This window comes from Mercenaria mercenaria, chromosome 7 (assembly GCF_021730395.1).
Source record: "Mercenaria mercenaria strain notata chromosome 7, MADL_Memer_1, whole genome shotgun sequence".
In the NCBI taxonomy this organism is placed as follows: Eukaryota; Metazoa; Mollusca; class Bivalvia; order Venerida; family Veneridae; genus Mercenaria; species Mercenaria mercenaria.
In genome coordinates, this window is record NC_069367.1 from 73,148,053 (window position 1) to 73,172,523 (window position 24,471).

At 33.9% G+C, this 24,471-nt stretch overlaps 1 protein-coding gene across 1 annotated transcript; it reads right to left on the reverse strand.

The window, feature by feature from the left end:
- Nucleotides 1-3,182: 3,182 nt before the first annotated feature.
- On the reverse strand, nucleotides 3,183-23,163 carry LOC123555721 (tripartite motif-containing protein 45-like). The gene is made up of 11 exons (XM_045346313.2): nucleotides 22,889-23,163; nucleotides 18,738-18,965; nucleotides 17,271-18,478; nucleotides 15,203-15,235; nucleotides 14,790-14,930; nucleotides 12,106-12,324; nucleotides 10,775-10,892; nucleotides 9,480-9,651; nucleotides 8,938-9,083; nucleotides 8,193-8,337; nucleotides 3,183-7,508 (listed from the first exon to the last, which is right to left on the reverse strand). Exons 2-11 carry the CDS (start codon nucleotides 18,941-18,943, stop codon nucleotides 7,437-7,439), a joined length of 2,460 nt encoding a protein of 819 aa, XP_045202248.1. The 5' UTR covers nucleotides 18,944-18,965; nucleotides 22,889-23,163; the 3' UTR covers nucleotides 3,183-7,436.
- Nucleotides 23,164-24,471: the final 1,308 nt, after the last annotated feature.

Genomic DNA, 24,471 nt, shown 5'->3' on the forward strand with positions numbered 1-24,471 from the left:
CAAGGTTTTGCCAATCTCTGCTGTACATGCCTTGATATATGCTTCTCATTCGCAAACGCTATGCCTATAATAGGATATCACTTAAGTTTACAGGAAGTTTAGCATACATTTAAGTACTGGTGTGACCATGTCGTGGGAGACCGAGTTAATATTTTGTTATTTATCTGAGTTATCATACTTTACAACTTGTAATCTTTTATACACAAGTATACTTGGATTATGTCTTTAAAAGGTCATATTAGCTTCGTTCATATTGTGGCTGCCACACGTTTTATTATGAACAATCAATGTATCAATTTAACATTATTTTCTAATTTCGGTAATTGCTAACTCCTATACGTGTCATGTGTTATATTTGATTTTAATATACTGTTCTCTGTTAAAACACTCTTACGCTAGAATGACGTCACGTTAACGTGCGGTGACGTCAATGTTTTTGTTGTGACCAAGAAAGAGCGCTACTATATTTTATCTACTGTTTTAGATAAAGGGCATATTAGAATCGAAATAATTTATAGCAAAACCGTGTTTTAACACTATTTATACACTCGGGCGCTAATAAGTAGTACAAATAATTTCATTAATTATTGAGCCCGACGTATAACCGCCCATCGTGCATAAATAGTGATAAAACACTCTTTTGCTATAAATTATTTCTTAATTAACATATAAGAAAGTATTATCGAAACCATTCTTTTATTACCTCCCTGTGACAGTAAAAGTTAATACGCAACATTGAAAATTATGCATTCCTAACAATTAAATTATGTATGTACTATGGAACTTTACTGATAACATATTCTCTTTGTATATTATCATAATTAATAATGAATAAAAATACTTTGTTTCTAAATAATTGAACATCAAAATGTAAGTTCAATGTTCCTTTAAACTGGTGTCAAACAGGTAGGTCTCACTGGCCACAGGTGGTAGTACAATGCCAATATATAGTACTCTGTATACATAAATTGTATTATTGTGACACAATCTCCTAAAACCAGCTGACATTAATTAAACTTGCATATTTATTACAAAAGGGAATGAGTGTAACTTCGTTAATTGATATCACAACTATCGGCGAAACCAATAAACATCGGATAAGGAAAAGAATCCAAGGCTCTCATAAGTTAATGATAAAGTTCAGTTGATACATGCTTTAAGATAATAATAGCATTAACTGAATAACTTTGTCGTATAAAGGTATAAACAACCAAAGAGAAAATGAATCCGTAACATAACGATACTACAGGGGTATGTTTAGGACACATTCTTACTTTTTTAATTTAGTTATCTCGAGCGCGCGACATAAAAAGCTATATTGACGGATAGAAGAAGTCTTACGCTACAGAAAAGATGTCATGCACTCAAAGTAAGATGCCCTGTGCTCGATATAAGGACTCGTGCGATCAAGATAAGGTGTTGTGCCCTCTGAATAAGATATCATGAGATGTCATACGAGGGAATGTAAGTTGTATACTGCTTGAGATAACATGTGCAATCGAAATAAAATATCGTACCTTCGAGATAAGATATCGTGATCTCGATAAAAATGCCGTGCACTCGAGACAATATGTCTTACCCCCGAAATAAGATGTCATGCCCTCGATATATGATTTCATGCGATCGAGATAATATGTCGTGTGCTCGAAATAAGATATTTAGCGCTGGAAATAATATGTTATTCCAATATCGATCACGTGAGTTTCTTAGCTCTCATGTAGTAGCAATTCACGGTCACTAACGGTAATGTTTATTGTGAGATTCACTTGTGGAATACTGTTTTGACAATATTTTTGTGAAAATAAACCTCATTCAGGTCGACCATGCTTATGCCTTTAACAAGTTTGGTAGAAAGATACACAACAAACAACTGTGTATCGAACAAGCAATTTAAGACGGGGATAAAGTGTCCACTTCAAACATACAGAGACAATATGCTTGATTTCGGTCACATAATCGTTCTTTGTGCTGCCTTCTACCATAATTGCTAAGTGCCTCCTTCCTCTATCTGTATAAACTGGAATTGTTTGTATGAGCAAGATTCTTAGGTTTTCAATAGATCTTCATAAAACGTGAACAATATGAATGTGTCGTCAAAATAGTATGACTCTAATAATTCTTCGTCGGAACTTTGTTTTGAAATTAATAAGTCTTCTTCATTTTAAAATAACTTGGCTGCTAGTGTACGTCATTCTTTCCTTATGTTTTTCTACATCGCTTAACTTTAAAACCAAGGTGATCGATCTAGAATCATCAACGTTTTTTACTTGTTTTCACAAGTGCTCGACCTACTACATCATTCGCACGACGTCTTATTTCAAGTCCTCTACTTTAACTCTAGCGCTCGGCATCTCGACTGCACGATAATTTTTTTCAAGGGAAGAAATAATTGTTTGATCGTAAGACTTCCTGTCACAAACGCAGGATGTACGACATCTTATCTCGACATTTTGTTTCGTTCGTATAATATCTTATCTCTAGCGCAAGAATTCTTATTTCGATGGCACGGCAACTTATCTCAACCGCTTAGTATTTTGTCTTGAGCGTATACGGCATACAACATCCTATATTGAGCGCACGATATATTATGGCAAGCGCTCTAGATGATTTAATCTGAAAGAATAAATATGAGTCCTAAACAAAACACCGTATGCTACCTTGTTAAAAATAACATTTTGTTATTTTTTTTCGATCGCAGAAATTCACTCATATTCGAGAATTCATCTTGAGAAGGAGGCCGTGTTATTTGTTTTAACGAAGTGGACGCGTAATGACACTCGGAAATTTCTGTGCGAGTATATATTCGCGTCAACCCATTCGGCGTTCATCGGTCGTAAATCTTACTCCATGGGTTTTCGTAAGAAAGGTTCGGTAAATTATCTGTTGCTATTACGTTTGCACTACCTTAATCGATCATTTACAAACACAAGAACATGCCCGTTTTTTAAGAAACTAATACCGTTCATTCACGTCTTGACTAGTATCCAAGGATCAAACATTTACTTAACTTCAAAATATTCAACAAGAAGATAACACTTTTTATACAAAAAAAAAATCTATTTTGTAATCATTAAAACAGTTTTTGTCAAGTAACTAACCAAGACCAGTTCAAAACATTCCATATGTCTTTCAAGTGTATAGATCTATCATAAAACTGCACTAAAGAAGCAATAACAACAAAATTACAAACTATTGATTTTAATCCACACTCATTGTTTACACCTACATGGTATAATAGAAATTTATTGAATAATGTATCACATTCAATATATGAAAATAAAAAATCGAACGCTTATTTTTATCACATACATGTACTTTTAGTATCACAGAAAGCAATAAATAATGTGTACCTTTGAACAGTAATTCAAAAACCTTACATAAGAGTTTTGAATAAAAATATTCTGCATTTATTGTTTACCAGCACAGTTTTGTTTTAATTCTAAAATTAAAACGTCTTTAGTAAAGAAACAAAATAAATGAGGCGGGCGAGTTAAGAATGTTTTTGTATCTGGTTATAGAAACGGGAATGGTCTCATTCCAGTAAAATTGTCATTCATACAGCACACAAAATATGTATACATATACAAAAATAAAAGATGAATAAAATAGTAAATAACAAAGATGTAGAAAATAAACCCAAACTCATACAATGGGAACGCAGCAGGGTATCGCCTTGAATTGGTCCAAGACCTTCGGTCCCGATCACAGACTATCCCACGGGCTTCTGCAGACTTCAAAGCACAATAAACATGTATTATCCCCAATATAATATTCCAGCAGTGCGTAATAGCAAAAAACAACCATGGGGAGTTTAATCCGGTTTATTAGCAACCTAACCCTTACTCTAACTTTACGTAAGCCCCCACTATATAACTTAACAGAAGACCGAGTAATACACCTACTTGTAAATAAAATTAATTACCGCTAGTGTAGCAGTAACAAGGACAGATTATAAAACCCGACTATGTTTATGTAAAGAGACTGTGAATCACAAATATACAAATATAATCATGTAAAGACATATAAATACAAGAGGGCCAAGAGGGCCCTAGGTCGCTCACCTGAGTAACACACCATAACAGTGTAAACATGTTTACCTAGTGATTTCATGGAGACAAATATTCTGACCAAGTTTCATTAAGATTGGACCAAAAAACGTGGCCTTTTGAGTGTAAACAAGCATTTTCTTTCATTTACCGCAGTGACCTAGTTTTTTTTCCCATATGATCCAGATTCGAACTTGTCAAAAATGTCATGAAAAGAAACATTCTGACAAAGTTTCGGGAAGATTGGAGCAAAAAAGTGGCCTCTAGAGTGTGTGCAAGCTTTTCCTTTGATTTGACCTAGTGACCTAGTTTTTGACCCACGTGACCCAGATCTGAAATCATCCAAGACTTAATGATAACAAACATTCTGACCAAGTTTTACGAAGATAGAATCAAAAATGTGCCCCTAGGGTGTAAACAAGCTTATTCTTTGATTTTATCTGGTGACCTAGTTTTTGACCCCACATGACCCAGATGAAAATTCAAACGATATTTCATGCGGACAAACATTCTGACCAAGTTTCATGCACATCAAATGAACAAGAGTGTTAACAAGCTTTTCCTTTGATTTGACCGGGTGACCTAGTTTTCGACCCCATATAACCCAGTTTCGAAACTGGCCTAGGAATCATCAAGGTAAACATTCTGACCAAGTTTCATGAAGATAGGTTCATAAATGTGGCCTCAAGAGTGTTAAAAAGCTTTTCCTTTGATTTGACCGGGTGACCTAGTTTTTGACCCCATATGACCCAGTTTCAAACCTGGGCTAGAAACCATCAAGATAAACATTCTGACCAAGTTTTACGAAGATAGGGACATAAATGTGGCCTCTAGGTTGTTAACAAGCTTTTCCTTTGATTTGACCTGATGACCTAGTTTTTGAACCGACATGACCCAGTTTCGATCCAAGCCTAGAGATTATCAAGATAATCATTCTGTGCAAGTTTGTTTCAAATCAAAGTATAAATGAAACCTTCATATGGCTGAAAGGGCCAAATTAGAAAATTTTGCCTCTTTCAGGGGCAGTAACTCTGGAACCCATGACGGAATCTAGCCGGTTTTCGAAAGGAACCAAGATTTTATTGTGACTTAAGTTGTGTTTAAGTGTGGTTAAAATCAAATATAAAATGTCACTTCTATCGTGTTCACAAGGTAAAAATTAACAAATTTTGGCTCTTTCAGCGGTCGTAACTCCGGAACCTATGATTGGATCTAACAGATTCATCATGGAATCCAAGATTTATTGTTGTTAAAGATATTTTGCAAGTTTGTATCAAATCAAACCGTAAATGCAGTCTCTATATGGCTGCAACATGCCAAAATAGAAAATTTTGGCCCTTTAAGGGGCCATAACTTTAAACCCCATGACGGAATATGGCCAGTTATCGAAAGGATCCGAGATATTATGGTAATACAAGTTGTGTGCAAGTTTGATTAAAGTTGATTGCAAAATGTATTTTCTATCGTGTTCACAGGCCAAAAATAGCAAATTTGGCCTTTTACGGGGCCATAACTCTTGAACCCATGATGGGATCTGGCCAGTATTCGATAGGAACCGAGATATTAGGCCAATACAAGTTGTGTGCAAGTTTGATTAAAGTTGATTGCAAAATGTGGTCTCTATCGTGTCCACAAGCCCAAAATAGCAAATTCTGGCCATTTAAGGGTTCATAACTCTGGAACCCACGATGGGATCTGACCAGTTTTCGAAAGAATCCGAGATATTATGCCAATACAAGTTGTATGCAAGTTTGATTAAAACTGGCTGCAAAATGTGGTCTCTATCGTGTTCACAAGAAATTGTGGACGGACGGAAGACGGACGAAGAGTGATCACAAACGCTCACCTTGTCACTACCACTGGCACCTGACCAGAAAGAAAATGCCTCTATACACGTTATATCCTACCCCTAGGTATTCTATAAGAACCATGGTCATGAACGGGAAAATACACTAACCCGTTTCAATCCCGCATTTCATGCCTAAAGCACGCAGTTCGGTAAATGTGTACTATGGATACCAAACAAGTGGTAATTTATCTTCAATTGTGTACCGGTCACATTTCTTCAATACTTCTTATCTTACAAAAACAACGCGTAGTTTATTGTTTTTTCAACGTTACACAAAAAACTTGCTTGACCTTCCCTGGTGACCTTCCCCCGTTCTAGATTACAAAACCATTCTGATTGGCTGTTGTGAAAATGAATGCCAATCGTCATTTTACTACACGTGTTCGCTAATATGTGAAAATGCAGCATAAATGAATAAAATACACAGAACAGATGTAGACCAATGTATGATTTCAAATTAAAAATCATATAAAAGATGAATTTCATTCATCATTTCGAGTTTTAGTGTAAAATTGTGATTTTTTTTAATTCTGTTTTTGTTTGTTTACGTTTCGCCTAACATGTGCACACTGCCGTGACCTCTAGACCGGATGTTCACTAGGGAAGGTCACGCAAGTTTTTTCTGTAACGTTGACGAAAGCATAAAATATGTGGATAACCTCAGCAATATGGAATATTGAGACAATGTGACTGATGCACGGTGGAAGATAAATTATCGCTTGTTCAATATACTAGGTACCCATTCACCGAACTGCGCGTTTAAGTTGAGATATGTACGATTGAAACTGGTTAGTATATTTTCCCGTTCATGACCATGGTTCTTATAGAATACCTAGGGGTAGAGTATAACATGTACAGAGGCATTTTCTTTCTGGTCTGGTGCCAGTGGTCACTACGTAACAGGGGAGCTAAAAACCCAATGCATTACTCAATATGTCTTTGCAGAAGTGAGAAATTAGAGCACTAAGAGAAACACCATTAAGGTTTTAGACAGGATAGGACTGTTTTAATGCCAATGTCTTTTCGGCAAGATGTATGTGGTATGTACAATTGCCAAAACATTTCTTAAACCTTTTCACAATATTACAAGAAGTAATATATAGCATGTTGTTTTTCCATAACTTGTTTTAAAACATATCGATGTACAGGAATATCTCAATGTGAAACAGCTGCTGCTGATATATTCACATAAAATGTTTTCAACTTAAAACAATTTCATGAAATTTGTTCGACATATCAAATGTATGAGTATGACAAAATGTATCACAGACAAAACTCCTAATCGTAAACAAGAATAAAACCCAACCTGTAATTTATAGTCGACTGCTTTTACTTCCATGAATGTAAAGCGAAGACGTACTTGGAAAATCGATTCAAGGGGTTCAAATACTTCATGTGCATCGTTCCATGGATAAACTAAAACACACTCTTGCCTCTTTGCAAATCTCCAAATAACACCACATTTATAGGAAAGAAGGCCAGTCCTAGTATATATTTTAACAAACATAATTTAGCATACAACTGTGATTTTTCTTATTCTTTTACTTAACGATGTCAAATGGTAGTTTCTTTTTCCTTACAGTTTTCGGCTGAGTCTTGCTATTGGCGCTGCCCTGAAACAGAAAACAAATCTTACAAATCAATCTTTGATTATTCAAAGTTCAATGTTATGAAAATGTCATGTCTTCAAGCAGAACATTAACATAGAAGAAGGACAGTTATTACTGACAAACTATTAAGTCATATTGAAATACGACAGTGTGTAGTTATTTCTCAATGCAAAACAATTCAGTCTTAAACGATACACTTACTGATTGTAATTCAATATAAAAGCCACACGGCAGTGCATTCAAAATTCCCCCAATGTTTGGTAAACTGACTTTTGGCTATGTGACTTGATTAACTTTTCAACTGTGTTTTTAAGTACATTCATATCTCTTTAAAAGAGAATTCGGAATTGTCTATATATTTGGGAAAGTCAAGTCAGCTGAATGCATCGGGAAATCAAACTCTTGATGAACATTTCCCCTGTTTTATCAGAAGTTGTTTTAAAATCAAACATTTTGCAACACCCATTTCGGTAGATAAAACCATGTCTGTCTTTGCATAGAAAGATTTTATTCTTCTTTGGCATCAGGTGTACAAGTAGAAATGTCCGTTTGTTTGAAAAGTTTCCGACCTATTATATAAAATATGTTTAAAAGCTTTCATTTATGTCATAAAAGGACGGGAAAGGGTTGAATTGTAAAATAAATGTATTTCCATTTTTTTCACATGGACTTTGCAAAATTACTCACCGGCCTCAGTATATCAGGGATAGCCATGATGTCTCGCCCGGTCTTCAGTGTCAGCTCCACGTGAACCGAGTAAGGATTGTATGTTCCAAACACAGGCCAAAGCGGTTCCGTAGTATCAATATTTTGAAAAGTGAACAACAATTTCCTAAATAATAAAATAATACCAGACAAACTGTGAATATTCTTTACTTTTAATTCCGTATTCAATAAACTATACATCTTATTCATACCCTTTAAGAGTTTTTAAAGTCCTGATTTTAAAGGACATGATTAAGACAAACAGACATTTGTAAGGTAACTGGTTGTCAATGTTCAAGAAATTTAATGATACATTCAAACCTGTGTATAACAGCTAACCATGAAACACCCTAGAATTAACAGATCTTCGCGGTGGCCATTTATCGGAGATAAGAGCAAAAATGTATCAAGAACAAATTCGTTTCAAAGCTTGAACAATTTAACAAAAATGGCACTGTTAAATTTATGTCCAAAATTCTGACATCGCACCTTAATTAATTAAGAGCCACCTATCAACTGAGATGCAAAATCTTCATGATATATCGGTGTTAAATAAATGATAAATAATGAAAAGCCGTATATGATTACTTAATTTTAGCATTATTCATTTACTGGTCTTCTTTTCATAATTTACTTGTTTTCGAGTAATCTGCTTGAACATGGATTTCTAAAGCATCAAAAGTAGTATCAGCCCTATAAGAAGGCAAATAGAACTATGTGCAATTACCTTAGACTGACGTCAATAATCGTCCATTCACGTTTCGTTGTGTCCAATAAAAATCCGTATGTCGCATGATGGGTGGAGCCAGCAGTATCGCTCGTTATTGGATGGTGGGCTAACAACTGTCTTTTATGCCGGAATTTATGGCAAACCTATGTGATTAAGGATAATTGTTAAATTGTCCTATTAACGTGTTAACTTACTAAGACATCGTAGATAACTACCTCATGATCTCTCTTCATTTTAAGACTACATGTACATTGCACTTGTCACAAAATGTAGCTTTATCAAAGAAAACTGCAATATCAAATTTAGAGATTAATTAAGGTTTGACCAACATTTCAAGCAAGAAACTTGTTATATAGAAAAATTTGTTGAATCAGTGCCTCCAATGATACACTTTGTGCACATTGCGTTTGATAAAGTCTGAAAAGTGTGTGCATTTTAAAACTTCCATAGCGCCGCTGAACACATCATCCTTTCAGTTTTTAAGAGAAAAGCTGTTATTTCGACATGAAAGAAAAAGAAATGTCAACTTTAAAACCAACCTGTTTATGATCATTGCATCTTTCAGCTGAAAATGACCAAGCAAAGGTCTGACTTCCTACATAGAAGCTACTGTGTACAGCATCCAGTCTAGATATACCTATCTCAAACAAAAGAGCGTTCCTCAGCAGGGACACGTGGATACGGTAAAATACTTGTACTTCCCAGTAGAATCTGCCATATAAATTAAGTATATAAGCATTGTAATCAGTACAAGAAACAATATCAAAAAGCGCCAAAAGAACTAACACTGGGTACATTGAAATTGTTATTGAATATAGAACAGTATACGTTCATAAACGTACATTAACTATAATTCTAATGTACTTTTTACATGGTACAAATAATTCGTAACCTTATTAATATATCAGAATATAGTAGACGCATTGGCGTCTTTTTAATACAGTATGCCATCTCGTTTCTTGTTGCATTATAAAACGCCAATATGCAGAACATTACATGAAATTTTATTATTGTGATAGCTAGTGTCATCCCTATGGATGAAAATAGTGTTAGAATTTAGCTCGTTCTGCTTATCAAATAGTAGAACATAACTGTAATTTCTAATTGATTAAAGATGTTAGCAATAATTTGCTACAAAGAAATTCCTTCGCTAGCAAAGTACAAAAACGTTCTTATACAGCTTGGTATATTGTTTCGCATTCGCCAATGATAGATTGATTACATTCACAGAGTTGTGCAGACAATTACAAATATTTATTACTTATCGCTGCAAAATATTCAAGTTAATACTTCTGAAAGAGACTGCACCACCATTATTAATCATCTGTAGACGTAGAGACCACGCTTTTTGTATTTTTTATATATCAAATTCATTTATAAATGAGGTTTAATACATTGAATACCAGTATACCAGTATAAATAGCGTCATTATAATGATTTACGTGATGCCGGGGTCGCCCCTGCGAGACTGTATTACATTACAATTGAACTACGAAAACTAGCTAAGACTCCGAACATCACCCCCCCACCACCACCACACACACACACACACACACACAAACAACAGGAAATGTATGGCACCCATCTTCTCTTTTCATTACAAATATTTATTTCTATAATACAAAATAATGACACCCATGTGGTCAACTGATCAAACATTCATAGTAGACTCCAAAGTTCAAAAGTGCTGAACGTTTGTATTTATAGTTCTGTAACTGTATCAACATAGGTAAGTCAAGACGTTAATAATGATAATAACAACAGAAATTCGGCAATGCTTGTGACAGGATTGATATCGTGCATTGAATAAACACAAAGTTGAATGTTCTCTTACTTTCCAGGAGCGCGGAGGAATTTTGTTGCAATAACACCGGAGTACTTCTTCAACTTTTTAGACCATATTGACTTCTCTGGTAAGAGAGCAGGGCGAGTCAGCGCCTTTCTACTGTCGGCTGAAAAATAACAAACCTAGAGCTATACATCAATTTAATATATATCAGAAATAAACGATGTTAATATCTGTTATGAACATTGAACGATGTTGATATCAGTTATGAACGATTGAATGATGTTGATAGAATGATGTTGATATCTGTTTTGATCAATATTGATATATGTTGTGAACGGTGTTCATATATTTACGTACATATATATCATACATGTTATTATTCTTTAAACATATTTATCAAGAAATAAAACAAGAAATAGTTTGTTTAAGATATAAGAAACATTTCAGTTATTTCCTATTTAATTATGCATATTAAGTTGTTTTGTATGTCAAAAAGTGTATCCATTTTACATGATAAGACGCTAAAAGTGAGAAAACAGTGTAAAGTTACACCAACTGAAAAAAGAATAAAAAAGAATAATAGACTGTATCTATGTGTGTTCATGATTTCTTTTTTAAGTAGTTTTTTTTTTCAATATTTTTATATATCTCTATGGCAAAGATACACACTATAGATTTAAGAAAGACCATTTTTCAAATTATAATCAACTTTATTTTGCATAATTGCTATTTCTTTTTCTAGACATATTCTGATATTTGAAAAGCATAAAAACTGGTCGAAAATTGGAACAAACGCTATTGATGTTTATATACATATCGAATTACAACATTAATGCGTAATCATTTACTGTTAAGGCTGTACTTCAACAAACAATACATATTTTCAGCGAATAATTAAAATGAAACATAAGAGTGAAACAAATCTATAACCATGTAAACAGGTTTTCATTGGTATGGCAGTACAAAATGGCTAAATTTGAGCTGAACAATTTTGAAAGACATGAATTTAGAAAACAATATTTTTAAAAAAGGTACCTCCAGTGAAAATCTAACATTTGGCTGCTCAATATACATAAATAAGTGTGTAATAATCATCAGGCGTTAGTTTCAGACACGTCCATTATTTTATCAAAATCATAATGACCCCATTTAATAAGGCATACATCATAAAATATAATGTATGAACCACAGCTTTTATGGGTTTTTCTCCAAACATGTTTCAAAGTTGCATACAGCTTAACCGTGTAGACCGAAATATCTCTTATGATGATGTTAATAATGGCATATATTCTGTTGTGTCATCTTGTGTTGAACATATAATGAGATGAAAATGAACCTTTTTAATTGAATTGAGTTGAATTCATAAATGCATATACCTTCACTAGTATTAAGATAATCCGCTTCCATTTCAGAATCCATACGCTCCCTGCGATCTTTATCAAGCTCGTCTATGTCTTGTGTTTTGTTCTTGGTGAATTTTGAGTCCATTTTTACAGACTTCTTGATCATGCTAGTCTGGGCTTCTTTATCCATGTCCCGTTCCTTCATCTTCATCTGTTTAGCCGACTCCAGTTCCCAGGGGAACCTGCGCCGTCCTGATAAAGAAAGAATTAGAATGATTACCTCACATTTTATTATATACCTATTTTGCTTGTCTATCGCAAACGAATACAAAATACTGTTGGTCAATTCCCACTGGATACTGAAAAAAAAAACATGCAATTGCGGGATAACTTGCTTTTAGTCGTCGGGCCAATTATGACGTCAAAATGATGTATTGATGTAGTCTCGATGTTCAATACGTCAAAAGATTCATTTGACAAAACGAGTATTTTTAATTGATTTGTGCAAATTTGCTGTGATAACTATAGAAAAGAAACAATAGATCTATCTAGATCTGCAACGATGCAGTCGTCTGTCGTGGATTTTGACAGGTCGGTTTACACTCGGCGCAATATTGTATCCAGGCCTGACAAAATCCACTCGAGCCGAACACATTGCTGCCGATCAAGTTACTATCATATTATCCGTCTTATATTTTTTCAATTACGGGAATCAGCTGTACAGAAATCAAATTAGCAAGAGTAAGGTAACCTAACAATATCGCCATAATTGTAACCCGCTGGGTGGTAAACCTTATAAATTGTGAAAAGAAGTTACAGATCAAACAAACGCAAGATCATGATTTTGAATTTAAAAAAAAAAGTAGATATTTACAGTGTAATGAAGTGTTATTGAAGAAACAATCAGAGCAAGCCAAATATCTACGCAGATATCGTATAGCATAACATTTCTAGACTGCGTATTTTATCTAATTTACAGCGTTTATACATATTAACCTTTTCAAACGTTCCAAAAAAAAACACACATAAGACAGTATGGAATAAGATGGTTTTCTTCATAAGTGTAGATCTGTCTTTGTCTGTATCAATTTCTATTTCATTGAAGTTGCAATTGACGTTCAGATTTTAATCAAGCCGCTGTTGCCTGGAAACGTCCAGAACAAGAAATATATAACAGCCCAACGTCACACAAATAACACCGGCATTTCTCCAAAAGCTGAATCTAATATCGTTATGTTACAGATTTGAAACGACACGTGTCTTACGTTATTTAAATCTTGATAATTTGTCTCATCCATGTCAAACATTAGAGTAATCGCAACACAGCCCTAATGTCTGGAATCTAATTTGTGCACAATCTAATTATTTAGTCTTGAGAGATAACTGGTAACTGCAGTAACGAAGTGTTCCATGTTGAACTTTTTACAATAAGCCTATTCGATTTAGATTTATGTAATACGTTTGTCGTGAAACTGTACTGAGCACTTAAGACACCCTGTAATATTAAAGAGGCTAGGCGAATAACTTGTCGTCCATAATCAGGTCATAACCTGTTCTTAAATTGTTTTGTCGTTAATTGTATGTACTTGATGCAATTACTACTCACTTTTAAAACGTGTGAATTTAAATGACTCAATTCTCATATACAGGTGTACTTTTGTAAGTTCTTATATGTTGAATGGAAGACAAAACTTAATTAGAGTCGGGGATGTGACAGCTTAAGGGAAATACTGGTGGTTGACGACATTACGTGCCACAACGGCTACATTGTACGGACGCTATGAATTCGTCAGGATTGCATTAGCAGGAAGAGAGTCGGTATTTGAGCTGAAAATGTCTTTGTTAATGGTTCGTTAGTAGAATTTATCATAAATGTTTTGACAAAATATATGAGTGCAGGGACAAGGTGTGCTAATTATCGTGAGCTTGTTATGGGGCAGTGTAATTCTGCCGACGTTTTATAAGACACTAAATTGCAAAAAAAACAGGATACATTATCTGGGGTTTTCATAATATACTGAAAAAACAACTCTTAACCCTCTAGTTATTTTGAAAATATCTTAAAAAATCTGGAAAGAACTGTTTTCTTAACTGAAATACGATATTTTGGTGTTAAAACTTCAAAATTTCAAAAACATCAACCAGTGCTATCACATCAATTTACTCATGTTACGACTTCGGCCCATTTTTAAGACACAAATCTACAATGTAATGTCTAGAATTTAAAAATTTACGAAAAACGTTATTAGGGGTAAAATGACAATAGAAAGAAAATAACGTCGTTTGCGTGCCCTATCGAAAAAAAAATGTTTGTGTAAAACTTTTTCAGTTTCCAGAAAAAAAATCAAAATCTACACTTCTGTATTCTTAAATGGTATTCGCTCGTTCCTAAACGCACAACTTCTATCACAGACACTTGGAGGTCAAGGTCCATCCCCAACCCCCTCTCCCCTATCGGCCCCTGCCAAATGTCAGAGGGAGCTTCATCTCAAAATGCCTGTGACTTCTACGAGTATTTTTTGTGACTTCTTAAAAATGGGATTTGGTAGTAAAATGAATAAAATAATATTTTTGGGTGATTCGATATTATCTAAATTTTGAGATCTAAAAACATAACGTTTTACCTACATCTATGCTAAAAGTTTAGATAGATATTTGCAAAATAACATAATTCATTATATACGGGTTAGCTATTTTGTCAATATTTTCACACTAACCTCTAGCGATTCCACGGTTGTTCCTAAGCCTTAGGCCAGCCACACGTCTTAGTGTCTCTATATCAGATCGCATATTCCTCCCATCCAGTGAAATAGCTCGTTCATGATGTGCAGTTTCAGCATCAAACAAGAAGCCAACACCTGTACAGATAGTTAAATAGAGTACATTTCTGGTATCGGGCAACTGAGAAAAACAACAAACAATGAGTATATAAGAAATTGACAAATACAAAAAAAATAATGTCATTTTGCGATGCAGACTCTTGGAAAAATATCAATCAGAAGTCTACAATATTGATTGTAGTGAGATTACAGCTGAAACTGATTCGTTGAATTCAATCACATTTTTTTGTACATGTAGTTGCATATTAAATAATATAATGTTACGAAGCACACACTGAGATCATACTTACACAATATATCGCCAAATCTCTTGTCAATTTCACCTAAAAAAGTAAGAGAAGTATATTATAAAATAGTTATATGGTAACTTGATATTGGGTACGTTTTGTTTTTCAGCTATTGTCATGGGTTACATTAATAAACTTGTCTATATCATTACAAAATGTCATTTTCATTTCGGTGTTCTTGTTTTATCATTAAATGATAGAAATATGTTTACGATTTTTATTGATTTTTTGTATTCTTTTTCAATCATAGTCTGTCAATATTGCTGTCAGTTTAAAAATACTACAATGTATTATGATACATGTAGAAATATTAGATAAAGTTATTGAACACGCGTATTGTTTATACTTATCTGCACCGTGTTAATCTTGGTTTTAGTTGAGTTATATACTTTTACATCCTCGTCGATAAATATTATATAATTTGCTTGAAATGTGACTAACAGATCGAAAAATAATACAGAAATACCCAAATGACTTTGTGATGGGCACCGGTTAAAATGTAAATTAACAAAAACCTAAACAGTTGAATACTCAACATTGTATAAATATCAATGTTCATATATATTAAGGCAGGGTTTTGTATGAAAATGTATGGTCAGTTGAAGTTTATCCGAAATAAAATAATTGGTTGTCAGTTGAATAACTGGTAATGATACAAATATATTGCATCAGTTTCCACTGCAAAGACCCAAACTGAATCTCCGTGACACTCGTGAGCATAATAAAATTCGGAACTACTTAAAGCAGCATGCCTCCAGATCGTTCGATAACAAAAAAAAAAAAAATTTTTTTAAGATATCTTGAAATAAATGCTATATTTCTTAAGAAGGCTTTAAAACTTCATTACTGACAAACTTTATGTTACGGAAACACATGAGAATTTGCTGTTTTTACTACTTTTTACGATGAAAATCGAAAAGCGTTTGTCACGCTTTTACTCCATGTAAACTGTCTCGATTATAAATATCTATATTTAGAAGTCAGTATTCACTACTTCAGCTATAGCGCTATTGGTTACGACGACGGGAAAAGGTCTTTATTGCCGCGGCGGTCCGGGGTTCGATTCCCGACACGGTCATCTTTTTTTCTTGATTTGGAACTTTTAAAATATTATAGAAACAAAAATTCATATTCTAATGTTCATAATAAGACCAAACGTCAATTTGAAAGAAAGATTATTTTTTAGCCAAATCTGGAGGCATGCTGCTTTAAACTCACATAACAGGTGATCAGAAATTTACACTGCTGTTAGTTATCGATTTTAAATGTGTATCATGAATGTCAATCAATCAAAAAACCGTAAAACTGTAATCACATAAAAAGAAATGAAGTTATTATTTCAAATAGTTTAGAATTCAATAATGTTTGAACACACAGATAGATATCTGAATTTCTCGTTTATTTCTGATTCGAGAATTTTCCATTTCTTTTGATTTAATAATTACGTAATAAGTTCACCTTGTTCGTTACTTCGTATGAAAAACTGAAAAAGGATAATTTACAAAAAGCTTGATATAAAGTGTATATCTGACATTAACATGTAACAAAATACGTGAAACCAGGTACTGAATACTTGAAAAGGGTCTAACACGTTTCACTCCATTATCTCCTTGCTTTATTGAATTATCTATTGATCTTTGGTTTATACAAAATACTGGCCGCTCTACGCCTTAAACTGCTTTTGTTATTTTCAAGGGTATCATTTTGAACAGAGAACAAGGAGGTTACGTGCTGTAAAACACCTTAAATATTTCATATATTCACGGTCCACCGCGGAAAGTATACGTAAATGCCGCTTGATCGAAGCAACACACAAGTATCTTTAGAAGATACGGAAAGGAACTTGATTTATTTTGCATTTCGTTTTAAATTCACGATTACAGATAAATAGTTGGTCGTCGATAATTATAAGTAACATAATATTCTTACGCATATAGCTACGTTTCAACTGCCTTTCTTCATCTATATGCTGTGACCCTTTAAACCATAACAAGTGCTCAATAAACCATAATGTGTATGCATGTGCAAGTGCATCATAACTCCAGTGGAATTTTTATGTGCGATTCGTTACCAGGAGCTCTAACAACAAACTGGAATCCTTCCTCATTTACAGGTCTATTCAACACTCGTATTCTAGCTCTGTGGGTACCATGCGTTGTTGGCTTGCATACAATCTTGTAGCATCCATCTACGGTTTTCGCATCCACAACGCGGGAAGGGACAACGTTTCCTTTAGTATCCTTTATCTCGACGCTTATAGCATCAAAACTATCTCGTTGCGGTCGCCCTTTCGCATCGTACAAAAACACCTTAATCACCTCCGTCTCTTGACCTAACGGAGCTTCTAGCGTTTCGACGGATGTTTTTGGAGGGTAGATTGCAGTTGAGCGAATCTGCCCCATCCCCAGTACGAAATTCTTGAAATCTTGACCCATTGAGTTTCTGTCAAACGTAACGTATGAGTTCTCTAATGGGCATACGTCGAGATGTTGATCCTTTAACTCCCCTAGTCGATTATTAATGGTTTTGGTCAATTGAACAAACTCTGCAGGCATACTGTGAACGAGACTATGAGAGGAAAATTCTCTGGCGCTGGACATAAGAGAAAGATAATACCTTAAATAATCCCTTTGCTTTTGTAAGACGGATTTCTTCTCCTTTATTCTGCCTGTTAGGTTGTCCTTCAGCTCTCTACGTCTTATTTCCAACATCTTTATCCCGGCATCCATTTCTATATCAATTTCATGTTTCATTATATCTTCCTTCTGAGCCAAAGTCGAATGTTCGTCTTCTGTCTCCTTCATGACGCCTTTAGCCAAGGATATTTTGTCTTCTAGTTTCTTCGTCATTTCGTTCACGATTTGCCTTTCTTCATCATAAACATCTTGTATCTTTTTTATCACGTGCCCTTTGGACTCATCATGGTCAAGAACTGTACACATCTTGCACAGCGGTTTGGAGCATACTTTAGCCGTGCAATAATGTGACAGAGGTTGTCCTTCGTGGCCTGGTACTGAGCATGTCAACTCTCTTTGGAATGTTTCTAAACCATACTTTCGAAGCTGTTCAAAGTTTGCAATCTGGTGATTTCTTGACAGAAAATTTCGAAGATGCGCATGCGTGCATTCGGCGCACATAAATGTCTGGCAATCCTTGCAGAAGTACACAGCTGATCCACTGTCAGGACAGTCCCTGCATGGTATGTTATGGGTCTTCCGCTTTAGACGAATGAAGTCGCGAAGACTTCGCCTTGTGTGCTCTTTCGGGAAGTTTTTTACACTAAATCAATAATCAATAATGAATTTACATGTATATTCTCTCCGAAAATTATATATTTTAGTAGAGTTTTATAGTGGTTACTCCATTTGAAATTTCTTTTAAAAAATATTCTAATGTAATACATGTTGTTGCTTCTGAATAATATCGTTAAACTTTTATTTATCGAAGTAGGTACTGGATTGCTGGGATGTTTCGTGTTGTAAATATACAATGTACATTTTCAACTCATAATGGAAAAAAGAGAGATCTGGAAATTTACCTGTCTCCGGGAACATTATGTTTGATTCTGCACGTAGGGCACGTGAGTGTCCAGTCCCTGACCATTCCTTCCAGACATCTACCACAGAATGTATGTAAGCATGGCAACACACGCGGATCACGGTGATCTTCGTCATATTCGTCCCCGCATACGTCACAAACCAGATACTCCTCCTTCAGATCGTCGATATTTAGCATCTGCGTCATATCGGCCGCCGGAGATTTAGCTCTATCAAAATTAAATGCAAAAGTTTGATAATACCATATTTCAAAACCATCAACATACACAGTAAGATAAGTTTGAAGCCTACTCCCCAACAAGCATGAATTATTTGTCAGACGGCCGTATTCATGACTAAGATCAGCCCTGAATTGCAGAGAGTGGCCGTCATTCACTTGCGGATAACAATTTATATCTAGTACAGAATATATGTGATTTTCACGGAAATACCGTCCAGTTTGTTTGAGAAAACACTTCTATAAAGATATTACTTGCTTAACGAGACAACTTATTCAGTTCCTTTTTATACAGAACAGAACAGAATTGTAATGGATTATGAAATCTTTTGGTTTAAGATCACCTTTTCCGCTTCACTTAGGTGGTCTTTTAATGCACGTTGTATGTTATCAGCTGTGAAGCTATTTGAAGTTGGCTAAACAAACGACATAGAATGAACGACATTTTTGACATTTTAGACATAGAATATTAGAAAAAAATAAATGCCGTTCAGTACGCGACAAATGATATTCAAAAGGGTTTTAGGCTCCTCGTTTTTTAATACAATACAATTCTAAATTTACACACTTACAGTATGTCAAAGCACAGGTCAATCGTATGTCACATGATTTACTGTAAGAAGTCGAAATTCAAATGTCGTTTGTGCAATGTGGTTCTTACTGTTAAAACCTATCTTAAGTTATGTCGTAGAGCAATAATCCCAAGTACTCTGTAGAACGGATCTAGGTGTCAGTTACTTAGATAGGATCGTTTGCCATTATATAGCAATTACATGAAATTTTCCATAGTCCTTTAGTTTCAAATTTCAACAACACAAGTTTACATCCATCCCATTGGAAGTATATGTCCATAGATAACGGACGAATGTTGTCTGTTGAATTTTCACAGACAGAACCAAACAAACACGAAAGGATAGGTTAAGCTGCTGTTTCTGGTTTCAATTAGATTCATACTTCGTTTCATTAAACATTCGTGAATATCGGTCTACGGTTCGAGCTAAACAGCTATTTACAAATTTTACGTCCATTTCGCACAATAATTATATTCATTACACGTAATGCGCTCAAGTTACTGAAATAAGGTGGGGTTTGGGGGCTTTTTTTCTTCAAAAAACTTCGTAAATTTCATCCCAAGTTCTCCAAAAAATATGAATTTTTGCCATACGTTTCTTTTGTAGGATATAATTCATATCAATTCTAATATCTTGTTCAAAATTCAACTTTTTGTAAGAACTGTTTTTCTTCTGTTCGACTAAGATTCTGTATTTCAAATTATTTTCATGAAACACCATATACCTACATTTAATTGTAGTATGCTTCTTGAAACATGCTCCGTCTGAAGACGTTCCATGTTTACAATAATGGTTGTATTTCTTCCACCTACTTTTAGACTATTTTGATATTTTCAGGCAATGGCTTTATAATTACTGTCATGTCAAATTAGACCGAGGCAAAATGGTGTTTATTTCGTTTTTATTTTTCCAACTTGTTTGCACAGGTCAATGTCCAAGTAATAAATATATCAATCTATTTAACATAGGTCGAAACTAATCAATGTCCAAGTAGTAAATATATCAACCCGGACTTATTCATGGAACTCGTGCTAGTAAAGTTCAGAAAAAGAATCCTATTTAAGACATGCACAGTTGTTTACTACGAAAACGATATCGACAAGTCTCATTATATTACTGGCTTTTAGGACAATATTTATTTTGTAACAGACAGATCGACAATATCATTACACTCGGAGTAATAAATAAGAAATATATATATTCTGGAAAAGTTCGATTATATAGTATTACGCGGATCTTTGATGTTTTTGTTCATGTTGCTGTTTTAGCCATCATTAATGTCATCATTAATGTATGTTCAGACTGTATTTAAGTACTTTCTTTTTATATGAATTAATTTTACGCGTTAACAGTACATATAACTGTCTTCGATGATCAAAAGCCAGTATCAATTACAGTTAAGAAGTCACATCGCAAATAATAATCAGCAATGACCTAAGGCCAAATTACTTTGTTCAATTGTTAACAAGGTTTCAAGATTTCAAATTTATTGGCATATCGACAATAAAATTGCCTTTGGCCATTTACATTCATAAAAAAAATTATGGCAAAGACACACTGTAATATAGTCATACAATAGACTATAAAACAGACACAGTATATAATACAATTACAAGATTATACAACACAAATAACACAAGTGCATAATATTAAGAAACAAATAAACTTTCAATGTAGTTTTTTCCTTAAAGACATAGACTCTTTGACAAATTTTGCTATATTCAGTATTTTCCTTTTACTTTTCGTTGACATTAAATTATTAAATTTCTGTATACTAGGCCAGGTAATGGTTCCCAAATATTTCTTTCTTAATTGTTCATATCTATTACAGCACAACATAAAATGGTACATAGTTTCAATAACATTTTGGTTACATAGCTTACATAATCTATTTTCTCTATTAATTCCGTTAAATCTTCCACGTTCTATTTCCAGATGGTGACAGCTTAATCTAAAACAAGTGTAACTTTTTCTCAGATTATCATTGACAATGGTGTTGAGATATTCTTCAAATTCGAACTCCTTTTTAAATTTACAGTAATAATATAATTTAGGCATAGTAGTAATAGCATGATTCCATTCTTGAATGTATTGGTCCCGAAGCCTCCTTTTAAACATATGTATGTAATTTACATTTCTATCGTAAATAAGACGTACATTTGTAAAGCCAAGATGATCAATAATTGAATGAATTCTAGATGCCCAACAATTGGTATTTACATGATTGCAAAGATCTCGATACATCCTATACATTGGAGTATCAGAATTTTTCATAATTTTTAACCAAAATTTTATAGATCTTTCTTTACAAATAATTGATAGTGGGAGTCGTCCGAGTTCACCATAAATTGCACAGCTTGGGGTTTGCTGTTTTACACCTAATACATATTTACAAAATCTAATGTGCAGTTTATCAACATCTTTGTAGTTATAAATACCCCATACCTCTAATCCATATAGAAGAATTGGGGCAACCATGGTATCAAATAGCAATAATTTTGTCTTCACATCTAATTTTATTTTATCAAACAAAGACAGCAGATTGTTGTAAGCTCTTAAAGCTTGATCATACAATGATTTAACAGCACCTGACATATTTCCTGTATACATAAACTTGACACCCAAATATGTAAAATTATCTACAATTTCAATCTTTTCACCATTAATAAAGAACTCTTCAGACCTGTTTTGTTTACGTTTTTCAAAGACACATATTTTTGTTTTATCAACATTAATTTTTAGGCCCCACTTTTCTGAATACTGGTATAAACTGTCTATTTGAGATTGTAAGCTCTTTGGGTCTGTTGTAAATAAAACTATATCATCTGCAAATAATATCAAATACATCGATAAAAGCTCAAAATCTTTTTCTGTCATAGAGTTGAAGTTCAGGTTTTCAGTAATATCATTGATGAATAAAATAAATAGAAGGGGAGATAATGGTTCCCCTTGTTTTAATCCAATTGTGACATCGAAAAAGTTAGATAACTCCATAGTGCTTGACATTTTAACACAGGACTGTACATTATGATATATACTTTTGATCATGTTGGTCATTTTACAGCTGATACCGGCTTGAATTAACTTTATCCAGAGCACATCTCTGTTAACAGTATCAAAAGCTTAACAATAGGCCAAGTAGTAAAAAATGTTACATCCAAACTGTGACATTTCGAAGTAGCAGAAATCGCTTATTTTAGGGAAACAGGCAGATTCACGCAGTGTCAACCCTTAGAAACAGTAAACAAACGAATAATTAAAGCTACAAATCAGATATCAAACATTAAAAATATAAATATACAAAAAAAAAACAACAACAAAAAAACAGAATTGTTCAACTTACCAACACTTCATGTAAATCACATGTTTTAAACTTCGTTAAGTCCTGAATTAAAACTGTAAAACTTCGGTGCAGTTTTAGGCATGTAGCTATGTAAAACAATCCGTCATGGACCAGGGAAGCCGAGGCAATAAAAAGGGATTACGAAAAGAAAGTGTTTAAGGATATTAGCTCAATGGTACATTAAAATATCTTTCGAAGAACGCCCCTTAGTTATAGCTTCATAAATTTAAATATTAAACATTCAAAATAAATCTACACTATATACATGTGTTATATGTTATTTAGAAACAATGTTAAAATATCCCTGTGTCTAAAATGTCACCTCTTTTCTATAATAAACGAAGAAGTCGCTTTTGTTTGTCCTCATGGCGCATGAAGATTTGATTACCAACCCGTTCTTTTCAAATTGATATAGTTATTTTTAGATACGTTCCGACTTTTATCCTTCAATGAGAATAAATTGAAATATCATTTTTTTTTACTCTTTAAACAATTAGTCCCCTGAGAATATACACATTGCCGATATTCAAACATGCGACCGTTTTATGCACTATCTATTTAACATCTAAGCATTTACAAAAGTGTTTATTCACTTACGAGTTTATGAATGCATTTGTTTTATAATCAAGAAATTGTCATGTGTGCTGTAATGTTAAACATGTGATAAGTTGTTGATACCCCTAAGAAGTTTTCTATTTTCATTGTTGATAATGTACAGATGTTATATCATTATGAGTTTACATACTCTGATCAGTTCATCCACGATCTAATCAGGAGTGATTATCGATCTTTAAAAAGTTATTTCTAATTGTAGGGTTTATTGTTATGAATTGAATATTATAAATTCAGTTTTAACGCAACTATCAACTACGCTTAAATGAATATTGCTGAATAAGGGAAGATAAATCTGCAGGGCAAATAAACATTTTTATCTAAGTTGTCGTTCATGTTGACGTTTCATATTGACTTATGTTCGTGGATACTATAACAATTTATTTTATTTATTTTGTTGGGTTTAACGTCGCACCTACACAATTATAGGTCATGTGGCAACTTTCCAGCTTTAATTGTGGAGGAAGACCCCAGATACCCCTCCGTGCATTATTTCATCACGAGCGGGAACCTGGGTAGAACCACCGACCTTGCGTAAGCCAGCTGGATGGCTTCCTCACATGAATTCAACGCCACATCGATGAGGGGCAAGTGATTTGAAGTCAGCGACCTTAACCACTCGGCCACAGAGGCCACTATCTATTATAACAAAGAATGAATATAGGTGATTATCTAAAGACTAGATTTAACAATTGTGTATAAATAAATAAAACATTTTTGTTATAGACCTACGAATTTTCTGTCTCAAATACTGTGCATTTCACTAACATAACGAATACATCTGACTTCATATTTCAAAAAATAGTAAACTTTCAATTAAGATATCAATGACAACATATGCAAAAATTCATTACCATTCTCCTGTTGAAACAAGAGTTTCGATATCATTTGAGTTTTGTTTTCATTTCCTGATTGTCATCATCTATATGATTTTATCATTAGATAATTTAAACTGGAATGATTTGTTCCTT

Bases quoted from the DNA above. Each gene is read 5' to 3' on its own strand.
- LOC123555721 (XM_045346313.2), bottom strand. From the start codon at position 18,943: ATGACGCAGATGCTAAATATCGACGATCTGAAGGAGGAGTATCTGGTT. The intron at 9,652-10,774 runs GTAAGAGAACAT...TTTATATGGCAG, and splicing joins TTCCTCCGCGCTCCTGGAAA to ATTCTACTGGGAAGTACAAG. The intron at 7,509-8,192 runs GTGAGTAATTTT...TTTCTGTTTCAG, and splicing joins TCCCTGATATACTGAGGCCG to GGCAGCGCCAATAGCAAGAC.